The sequence below is a fragment of the Gossypium arboreum genome, chromosome 10 (genome assembly GCF_025698485.1).
Source record: "Gossypium arboreum isolate Shixiya-1 chromosome 10, ASM2569848v2, whole genome shotgun sequence".
Lineage (NCBI taxonomy): Eukaryota > Viridiplantae > Streptophyta > Magnoliopsida > Malvales > Malvaceae > Gossypium > Gossypium arboreum.
This window is the reverse complement of record NC_069079.1, coordinates 130,079,251-130,091,090: the sequence shown is the minus strand read 5'-3', so window position 1 is coordinate 130,091,090 and position 11,840 is coordinate 130,079,251. Positions and strand designations below refer to the sequence as shown.

At 32.6% G+C, this 11,840-nt stretch overlaps 1 protein-coding gene across 1 annotated transcript; it reads right to left on the bottom strand.

Moving 5' to 3' along the window:
* Positions 1–5,005: 5,005 nt before the first annotated feature.
* On the bottom strand, positions 5,006–6,882 carry LOC108471775 (disease resistance protein RPV1-like). The gene is made up of 2 exons (XM_053020634.1): positions 6,150–6,882; positions 5,006–6,048 (listed from the first exon to the last, which is right to left on the bottom strand). Exons 1-2 carry the CDS (start codon positions 6,626–6,628, stop codon positions 5,763–5,765), a joined length of 765 nt encoding a protein of 254 aa, XP_052876594.1. The 5' UTR covers positions 6,629–6,882; the 3' UTR covers positions 5,006–5,762.
* Between the last annotated feature and the right edge of the window lie 4,958 nt (positions 6,883–11,840).

Here is an 11,840-nt window from a genome sequence, read left to right as displayed (position 1 = left end):
TTGACTGAAAGATCTTAATCAGATTTGATTGACGAATAAAAAAGGATTTGTTGAGTCGGATTATTTTTGACACAACCCTTAATAAAGGCTTATTCCTACTGCGCTTTCAAATCATCTCCAATTTTTTTCTTTTTCTTCTTTTCCATAAAGAGGAATTTGGTAAAAACCAGATCAAACATTTCCATGAAAGTTCCACAAAATCTACAGATCACATTGACATTAATAAATTATACAAAATTCAAACATAATCATATTAGCAATTAACTTTTATTAAGTTATTTTTTTTATTAACATAAATATATTAGCCCTATTTAGCAATTGGTTGATAGTTGATAGTTTATTGCAGTAGTTGATTTGATCAACTAATTTCATTAACAGTTTACTTAAAAGTGTTTGATAAAATTTAGTTGATAGCTGAAAGTTGATATGTGCAAAATAAAAAATAAGGGCATGACATAATTTATTGTTAAGTATTTATAATACTTTAGTTTTTATTGAGTGAAATTATTGAAATAAAACACTATTACCAAGAAATTAAAACATTCATTATGGAAATTAATTAGTGAATATTTTTGAAAATTTAAATAAACAAATTTCTTAAGTTCCTTATTTCCAAATATTAATCTTGTGAAAATTGATAAATATTAATAATGTATCAATATAATTATAAATTATATTCTTAGTGATAATTATGTTATGTTCTTAGTATACAAATTAATAATAATAAAGTAAGCGCTAATTGTATTTACATCATTTTTATTGTTTTATATTTTTGTGATAATTTAATTAAAATTTATATATGATATCTTGCAAATATATAAGTCTAGTTAATTATATGTTACATTGTATGAAAATTATTAGGCTATTTTACTAAATTGACCCAAAAAATTTTGATATTTACAAAAATGACCCAAGTTCAAAAACAATCACCAAAATGACTTGAATGAACAGTAGAATGGGGTTTTAGCCTGTCAATGACCGGCACCAACTCGTATTTTGCATCCATGATTGCTTGATGATTGTGTCGGGCTTTAAAAATTTGATTTTTTTAGTTTCGGCCTGTCAATGGTCGGCACCAAGGTATTTTTTTTAAAATCGTATCATACTAGTATACAAAAATACCAATATTTAATAAAAAATTTTGGTGCTAGTCTGTCAATGGCCGGCACCAGAATACGAGTTTTTTAAAAAAAAATTTTGGTGCTGGCTTGTCAATGACCGGCACCAGAATACGAGTTTTTAAAAAAAAATTAAAATCACTCAATTATTAGCAAACATTTACATTGAATAACATGAATCAAAATCATAATTCATGCAATCAGAATTTATGGCATATCTATTCACTAATTTTTTAAAGGAAATATGGAACATAAATCTTCACTGGCCGCCTATCGCATGAGCACCCACCGATGTTAAAAACTAAACAATGTGGCTGAATGAAGACCATCATTGATCCTATGAATTAAAAATACAACCAATAACAGGTCAACAGCCAATAAGAATTCAAGTATGAATCTTATTATCTGAATTTTGGTACCCACCAAAAGCCCCTATGGATGTCTTATGAAGTCCAAAGCAGAATCAGTTTGGTACTGTATTGAAATCTCCAGTAGCCATTCAATTTTCCTCTGATAAATTAATATAGGGAATTTACTTCTTGGACCATATATTCTATACCTACAAAACAAGACAGATACAACAAGGGAATGGAGATGAGAAAAAAAAGCAACTACTAGAAACTATTGAACAAATTTCCTATTTTAAACAGAACTATCACAAACTACACTTTTAAGATTGATACTGTTGAACTACAACGTTTCAGTTTTTCCACTAAATGGCAAGCAATTTATAAAGCAGAGAAAGTTTAGATTCATCCTGTTTGGTTTTAATTAATTAAAGCACTTCATTTTCTTTCACAGACAATTTACAAGTTAAAAAATTACCATTAAGAATGGCAGAAAAATGTAAAATGGAATGAAACCTAATTACCTATGCATTTAGATGACAATATTGAGAAGCTGTAACTCCTCAAAAGCAGAGCTAAAGAAGGATAGAAATAAAACTATTTCAATCGTTTAGGCCATCCATCCCCTTCTTCACCATCATTCCTAAAGTTTCTTTTGTTCCCAGCATGTCTCGTTTGTATAGCATCAGTATCACTCTGTGCAGCCACATAAAAAACATGAACACCACATCTCAGCACCTCGATATATTCTTCTGCTTCTTCTTCATAATAATTGAAATTTCTGATGTAGAATTCAAATGATGCCTCCTCATAATTCTTGTCTTCTTTAACCAAGTCGATGCTAGATAGAATGAACACATGATCACCCATGTACTTCTCTGGCTTAAGAGCACCGATCAAAAATACCTTACTTTTGAGCTTTTCATAACCGCCACCACCAGCGGCTGTCAATTGGTACTCACAAATATATTCAAGACATTCAAGGCGACGGCGGTGAGTGATATCGGCCACAAGGCAGATAGCAAAAAGCAAAAATCTGCTCCCACTACACCCATTTGGAGCTATCTGTAATGTTAAGGAAGACTTCATGCTCTGACACTCAAACTTATTTGATGAAATTTTGTTTCCCGAAAAACAACAAACAAAACTTGGAATGTGTTCAAGTAAAGAATCCCAATCATATCTGGATGCCCATTTCTTAGCTAGGGATCCAATTTTGATCATGGCATTTGCCTCAATGTTATCAATTGACTCTTGGTTCAGGTTGAAGCAATTACAAAATAACATGCTATACACATACCCATCATCATCACCTAATGAATCAAACTTATATAAATTTTGATCAGCGAAGGATACTTGTTCTAATGATGTGCACTCTTGTACATACAAGATTTGTTGATATGGTGGAAGCTCTGAGAGTAATTTAAGGCTCCTACAATGGTCCATTCTCAAACAATTAAGGCTTTTAATCCTGAAGACTGATGAGGGCACGTCAACACTTGGAATCTCTTTCGAATCGAACGGAACGATATTACACTGTAGCTTTTGAATACTCGAGCCGCTCATATTTAAGGATTGAAGATTACTTAAAGTGTCTAAGGACAAGGCCACTTCTTCAATTTGAGTTCCAGATAAGTCTAAGCTTATTAAGTTTCTTGGGATTTCTGGGAATTTCATGATTGGGCAACGACTAAGATTTAGATAACGAAGGGATTCCAACTTCACCAATACACATTTTACCCTTGTGCCACTCAAATATATGTCCTTAAGATAACCCAAAGGTTCAAAAGAAGAGGATACTTCTTCGATTAGAGTCCCAGATAAGTTTAAGCTTGTTAGGCTTTTTGGGATTTCTGGGAATTCAACCAATGGGCAATGACTAAGATCCAAATTACGAAGGGATTCCAACTTGATCGATACTTTTTTTACCCTTGAGCCACTCATATTTAAGGTCTGAAGATTACATAGAGAGTCGAAAGGTAATGACACTTCTTCAATTTGAGTGCCAGATAAGTTTAATTCTGTTAAGCTTCTTGGGATTTTTGGAAATTTGATCATTGGACAATTACTAAGATCTAGCTCACAAAGGGATTCCAACTTTGAAATATTGATCGATATTTTTTTGACCAACAAGCTTACAAGTTTGATGAGATGCTCAATTGAAGGCACTTCTTTTGTTCCAATTCCTGATACGTCCAAAGAAGGAAAGTGACTTGGTAGCTGAGAAAACTTCTTGTGACTACTACAATCTCTATGGAGTCAAAACCCGAGGTTGAGGAGAGATGCCAAATGATTGAGGCAAGGAAGTTCAACCAAACTTTCACACTTAGAATATCGAAGGAGTTTAAGGTTGACGGCTTCAGAAAAATTAGGTATCTTCCTTAAATTCTTGCAATTTGAAATGTCAATTTCCCTTAAATTAACAAGATCCTATGCAAAAAAAATATATATAAAAATAACTACATTATTTTGAAGCATCATCTACTTACATTAGGCCATAAAAATGAAAGGTAAAGAAATAATTATAATATTATGAAAAATAAAAGTTATATTTAATGTATTGGTTGTTCAAATTCACCTACGATCAAATGATATCACTTCTTTAAATAAAATAAAATATTTCATATTTATTTTAAATAATTTAAATATGATGCAATCATATGATTATCGATATATCAAAGTATAATTTTTTTTCTTTTAAAAAGTTATTAGATAAAGAAAGTATGAAAGTGTATACCATATGATCATCTTCATTCCAAAGTTGTTTCATGTTGCCATTTCGTAATCTCAACACAACAAGATTTTTTGGATTAAAACCCGATAAAGACTTGAAGGGGTAATGATCCCAGCTAAGAATTCTTAGCTCATCAGGAAGAGGTATACTTTCAACTTGGATTGCATATAGCTTCTTAAAATTAAATTGGTCTTGATATAACGCTGCAATATTGTACAGACGAAACTTGAAGTCAATATATCTAAGCTTATGCATCTTCTCAAAAGTAGTAGCACAAAACTGTAGATTATCAATTTGACTCATGTCTAACTTTATTCCTTAATTAGGTCAGTCCCCTGATAACAAAGAGAGAACAAATTATCAACAGAAATTTGTGGGCATTCCATTAAATCACTAAAGAAAGTACTAATTAGGCATACCTTCAAATCGGTTGTGTATGTTGTTTATCAAGTACTAATCGAAAATACCTTTTTACAAGAATTTTCAGATGCAAAATGTTTTCACTTTTATTTTTGTTTTTTAAGGAATGTATTAGATATTTAACCAACCCAATAAACCCTTAGTAGATTCCATGTTATGTCATAAGACATTTGGTCTTTATGTTTATAGTAAGTAATACATGGTTTAGTTTTTGAAATAAAAATTAAAAAGGATAATATTTTATACACGGAAACAAAGCATATGAAAGAATAAAGAGAATATAAATAAAATTAGAGCTTACTTTGTTATATTTGAGCACTTCTTTCACGTCTTAATGATTCCATAACCTACTGCGTTTTCCAGGATGTCTAGATTCCTGCATAACAATATCTTTGCCCATCTCTTCAAGCATGTCATGTGTAGAAATAAATATATCATCTTTGATATCAAGTAGGCACTTGTCGACCAAATTTCTTATTCCACACGTTGCACCTGAATAATAACTACATAGAATTTTTTCTGCAATATCCAAGGGTTCCCCTTTAAAGAAGCATGCTATGTCAAGAAATATATTCTTCTCTACTACACCTAGCCCGTCAAAGCTACTCTCCAAAATATGTGAAATTTTTGGTTCAGCATATTGCTTTAGTTTATCCACCTCACTCTCCCACTCTTTTCTAGACTTTGAATATAGTTTAGAACCCAAAACTTTAAGAGCAAGTGGATTACCCTGGGCGTATTTTACAAACTTGTGCAGTAGATCTCGAAAATCAGCTGCTGGATTCAACATCTTCAATGCAAATGTTGAAAAAAGTTTGAAAGAGTCATTCGTATTTAGCTTCTTTACCTCGTGTATGTGGTTAGTTCTTCCATTCTTAAGTACCTGTCTATCTCTGGATGTTATAATGATTTTACTTCCAAGACCAAAATGTTCAACACCCATAAAATCTATTTGGTCTGAGTCACTAATATCATCAAGGACAACAAGTACTCTTTTATTGTTCAACCTCTCTTGGTATGGGGATCCTATGGAAGGGGTACCAATGATCCTATGGAAGGGGTACCAATGATCCTATGGAAGGGGTACCAATACAAATTTCTTTTTCGTTTAATAGTTTAGAAAGGAGTTCATTTCGTAAAGACTCATTCCCCTTTTTTTTTTATTTTCTCACGAACATTTTGAACAAACAAACGACTTTCAAACTTTGGAGACACATCCTTGTATACAGCATCAGCAAGGGTAGTTTTGCCAATACCACCCATTCCCCAAAGTCCTATTACCCGACAATCTTCTTGCTCAATCAGACCCAAAATTATATTTTTCTGATAATCCATTCCAAACAATTTTTCAGAAGTGCTTCTAGGCACAGTGTTCATCAGTTTTCTTGTAACATCATCAACAATCTCATTGATATACTTGGTTTCAGGTCTAGAAGAAAATTAAAAAAGTATAAATAATTATATAGGAAATATATAAAAAAAAAAGAAAAAGATAGGTCAAATATAAAAATATGAGAAAAATATAGTTACTTGTCGTCTTTTATATGAATTCCTTTTAGTGTCCCTACTTCAGCGAAAGCAGTTTTCCATTGTTTCACTTCATCAGTGGGCCTTTTTGATTCATGGTCTTCAAAGGATGTTTTGAAACTCCCACCAAGATTTCGCACATCAGAGGGATCAACATGGTAAAAGATGGGAAGAGCAATATGCTTTTGTGTGTGCTTGCGGTCCATAATGTTAGAAACTTCAGCCAAGCATGATTTCGAAGAAGCGTAGTCTTTAGATAAAACGATGATGGAGAGATTTGAGGCTGCAATTCCTTGAGAAACTGCTGGTGAAAGTGGCTCCCCTTTCTCTAGTGTATCTTCATCGAAGAAGACATTCAGTCCGCTGTCTTTCAAAGCTTTGAGTAGATGAGCTGTGAAGTTAAGAAGCGTGTCTTCACCTCTGAAGCTCAAGAAAACTTGATGCTTCACTTGACGAGGAAAAGAAGAAGAAGACGACGACATGATATATTAATCAAAAGCTGTGAAGTTAAGTCGGCTCTTGTGTGTGTATATGTGATGCTATTTTTTTGTTTCAAAAGATTAATATCAAGAAGAAAAATTGTTCCAAAGATGATGGTGGCCGTTGTTAATTTCCAAGTCAAGGTCTTAACTAGTTTACTTTTTTACCATAAAACTAAAATAATTTCATTTCTTCAGTTTCATGCATATTTAGAAATAATTTAAATATGTAATTCTGAAAAAAACATGAATAAATTTTATTATAGGCACATAATTAAATGTTAACATTTATTCTCCGAATTTGAAAACTCATTTTAACTTGATTCTTGAATTGTTTTTCTTAGATTGATATTCGAATTTAGATTTTATCAAGCAATTATTTAGTCTTTTATATAACTATGTCAAGAGATGATATGCGCTCTAAAATTATGTTATATAATCGCCTAAATATTTTTTAAAATTTAGATTTCAAAATAATCTTAAATTTTATAAAATTCATAATAACTATGCTACAGAGCTGTCAAGAGTCATCTTCTCATCCTTTTTTTCCACGAAGCTATATAATTAAGAATTTCGTTGAAGTTTCATGGAAAATCCGTATATTATAGACATACATATTGCTGTAAAATGCACAAGGAAAAGATAGTCACATGATATAGTTTTAATTTTTTTATTGGTTAAGATTCAATCTATGGATAACCCAAACATTATAGAAATGGGGTTTGGGGGCATTTAATCTTTATGCAAAGCTCATTAGTGTCAAATTTCTCCATTAATTGCGGAAAGGATAGTAGATAAGACCCCTAGAAAAAGAATGGTGGAAAAAAAAAGTGCCTTAACTTTAGGGGAAATATGAAATGGACATCCATATTTGTACACAAAAGTATATGCTGTGGACCATAAAAGACAGTTGAGTCTTCATATTTGATGTACAAAATGGGACCCCTTTATGGTAAACTTAAGCTTAGCTCCACTCAATTTTTGACCACCATTTTTCTTTGTTTCTGTTTGATAATGGTGCATGCATTATAACAGATGATTTCATCAAAAGGACTGCCATTGTTATACTATAAAATAACCACATTTAAGTTTTGCCCTATTTGCTATAATATAATTTGTGTTTTCTTATATAGTAGATTATATTTTAGGATTAGAGAGAAAATTATTGTAAATGCTAAGATTCTAAGTTTTGAATTTATCAGATATTATCTCATAAAAATAAATATATGAACCAATTGAATTAAACTCAAAATTATACAAAGAATATGAGGTAATAAGAAAATCAATTCTTAGTGACTAAGTTAGTTATTAACAATTCCTGCAATGTATCCTTTCAATTAAAAGAAGAGAGTAAAACATGCATGGGATTAGAGAAGTTGATATCTCCTCCACAAGTCTCTATTTGGGATTCACTTCTCAATAACTTTAGAACTTTTTGTTACCATTCATGAATTCCTTTTTATTGACTTTGTTAGGGTACTAAGTTGTGCATGTGTGTGATGCTATTTTTGCTGTAAATTAAGATTATAAATAACTAGTCAACCACCCAAAATTAGCCCTAATTTCAAATATCCATCAATTTTTTTTGGTATAATGATAATTGTAGTCCTCAATGTTTACATTGTTGTTAATTTGACCCTTATTCTTTTTTGAGCTGAATTTAGTCATTAATATTTCAAAAATAGTCAAATTTCTTTTCTTTAACAAAAAAATTGACTAAAACATTAATTTTTTAATGATATTGGTGTCTTAACCTGTGTAGTAGTCCATGTGCATGCATTTCATGCTAACATGACACTATTTGTCATATATGCCACGTCAACAAATAATTTAAAGATTATAAAAATTAAAATTTAAAAAAAAAACATGAAGTATACATGGATTATCATGTGAGTTGTCATGTTTAAAATTTTAACTTTTAGCCTGTATTTCCATAAAAAAAAATCAATACAACTCTTTTTAAAATGTTTATGGTCAAATTAGACTTTTTTTTAAGATTTGAGTCTAATTTAGCTAAAGAAAATAATAACCAAATTGACAAAATATGTAATTGTCAAGGGCTAAATTTGTCATTTTGCCTTTTTGGTATCCAAGAAATTAAAATTCTTCGAATGATGATAATAGGTGTTAATTTCCAAGTCAAGGATTTCCATGGGAAAAATTTGTTAAGAATAAATTGTTCTTAATTTTTAGTTGATTTTTTTTAAATTATAACAAGGTAGTCGAGAAGGTGATCACTACACTCCCTGTACCTCTTGAGAGGTACAAATAAAAATATCTCCTCTTGAAGATTCGAGAGACCTATTCGCTCAAGAACAGAGGAAGGCTACAAGACCAAAGAAGTATGTTGAGGGAGTCTTTCAAACAAAAATATGGAAGGTTTGAGTTTCTCAAATTACAAAGGAAATAAAGTTTGCACAGACAAGATAGAGAAGAGTTGGAGAGACGGTGCCAAGGAGAAAAATCCACCATGTTCTTACTACAAAAAAACCATTCATTTGGAGAGGTATTGTTGGTTCAGACTAGACCTTCAGTGCAGAAGTTGTAAACAACTTGGCTATATAGAGAGGGTATTCAAGAATAAGGGAAACCAATAGTAGCAAAAACAACATAACCATATTCAAGCTCAGGTTACTGATGAAAGACAAGCTTAGGAGGAGCATTTGGATACTACCTCTTGTTTTGCTTCAAACAACAAAGTCAACAAAAGTTGGTTATGTTGGAAAAAATACTTAATTAAAATTATACATTTTCAATTTGTCTAGGATGAGCGCTTCGTCCGAGTAGTCTTCTCCACTATCCTCAAGCTCACATCTGTTGAGTATGGACTCGCTTCAAATCAGAAAATTTTTCACAAAAATTACCAGTGAAATATGTTTGCAATTTCTCTAAACTTTTGGGTCAAGATGTAAATTAGAAAAATATCTCTAGAAATTTTCTAAAATAATCTCTTCAGAGTATAAATCTTTCACTGCTCAACCACCATAGATCAATTACCATCAGCACTGTTGTATCCGGTGATGCAGATGCGACACCCTTACAGCACAACGAGTTGGTTCGACTATTGTTGGTTTGATCCAGGTCAGTGACAACCCAATCGGTTTGGTGGTTTGACCGTCGGCCTGATGAAACCAAAACAATTAGGCTGAATGATGTCCACCACTGATCCTATGAATCAAAACCAACAAATAACAAGTCAGCTGCCAAAAAGAATTCAATTATGAATCTGAATGTCTCCTCACGGCAATGCTCAAACAACATGAAAGGCAGTAACCTACAAATAAATTTCAGCCCAAACTGATATGATAATGAAAATCCAACATAAGAAAATATCAACTCCAATGCCTCTACCATGAAACTAACCAAGTCTAGCTTCAGAATGAAAACTGTCAAAGGTTGCCTCCAGCTCCATTTGTTCATCCCACAATTTTGAGATCTCTTGCAAATTCTGGATTTATATAATCCCATTGATAAATATGGGGAAAAAAAGTTGAGGATGTTGAAAATCATTATATGAACCTAAAATCATAATAATAACTCATAGTCAAAGGTAACTTACTTCTCCACCAAGACTGAATTGCCAGAACCCAGAAAGGGCCTCAAAATATTACTTTGGATTTGTGTTGACTAATCTGTTGACAACTTGCATTGTCACCAAATATCAGTTCAAACACTTGTATAAAGCAAGCATTCAGTAAAACAAATTGAAGGTCTTACAGCTCAAGTGTTTCTCCTTGTATGGCTAAAGCTCCAATTCAGCAGTGGCATTCTCAAAGATTTATCATTCCCTAATCCTTCAATAAATCTGAGGAAAATAATGGAATGAGGAAGCTAAAAATCACAATGTGTCAAAGGTAATTGAAGATTCAAGGCAAAGTACTGATTACCTGTTCCTCATTTTTTTAAAAGCTAAAGCTCAAAGTATCTTTCCTAAGATCTGCTATTCCCTCATGATTTTGGTTTGTCATCTGCTTTTCTTACACCAATCACTGCCATCTTAATTCCCTTCATGGTCTTAGGTTTTTTTTGTTTAAGTGGGCTTACGCCTTTTACGTTGTGGGATGGGGTCGGGAATATCTTCTTCTACAGAACATACATCCTTGCTCATCTCTTCAAAGTTGCACATTTCTTGATTTCATCCGATGCATTACTGCTCGTCTCATCTAATTGATCTTCATCCGACGCATCACTGCTCGTCTCATCAATCTTATCTTCATCCGATACATCATTGCTCGTCTCATCACTCTGATCTTCATCCAATACATCATTGCTCATCTCATCAAGCTGAACTTCATCCACATAAAATACATGAACACCGCATTTCTTCACTTCTATATCATCGATTTTATCTTTATCCTCTTTCCAACGGTAGTTGCGACGTTTTATGTAGAACCCAAATGATGCCTCCTCATAATCCTTGTCTTTTTTAACCATATCGTCATGAAACAGAATCAACACCGGATCACCCATGAACTCAAAGTCTTCTAAATCAGAGTCTAATTTTCTATCCTCATTATCATACCACTTCGTTTTGAACTTTTCATTACCACCATCGGTGGCTTTTAGTTGGTATTCACAGATACATTCAAGATCTTGATAGTGAAGACAGTTTGTGAGATCGGCCACAAGGCAGATAGCAAAAGCCAAGAATCGATCGCCAATACGCCTGTTTGGGGCTATCTTCAAATCTATTGAAGAACTAAAACTCTGAAACTTAAACTTTTTTGCTGAAATTTTATTTCCTGGGAAACAAGAAAACAGCCTTTGTGACTCACCACCATATGTCCGTAACAATATCCGTATCTTTACTTGGGCTCTAACTTTGAACATGGCAGCCTTCTCAATGCTATCAATTGAATCTTGATTCAAATGGAAGCAATTAGAGAATATCATGAAAACATCATCAGGGACTTCAAATAGATTTTGATAAGTGAAGGTTACTTTTTCTAATGATGTGCAGCCATGTGCTTCCAAGCATCCTAGATCTGGTGGAACGTCTGAGAGTAATTCAAGGCTTTCGCAACCATTCATTTTCAAACGTTCAAGGTTTTCAAACCTTTTGATCAATGAGGGCCCATCAACTGTTTTAATACTTGTGCCGCTCAAATCTAAGAGCGTAAGACTACTTTGACAGTCAAAACACGATGGTACTTCTTCAATTTCAGTACCAGGTAAGCATAATTCTTTTAAATTTCTTGGGACTTCTGGGAATTTA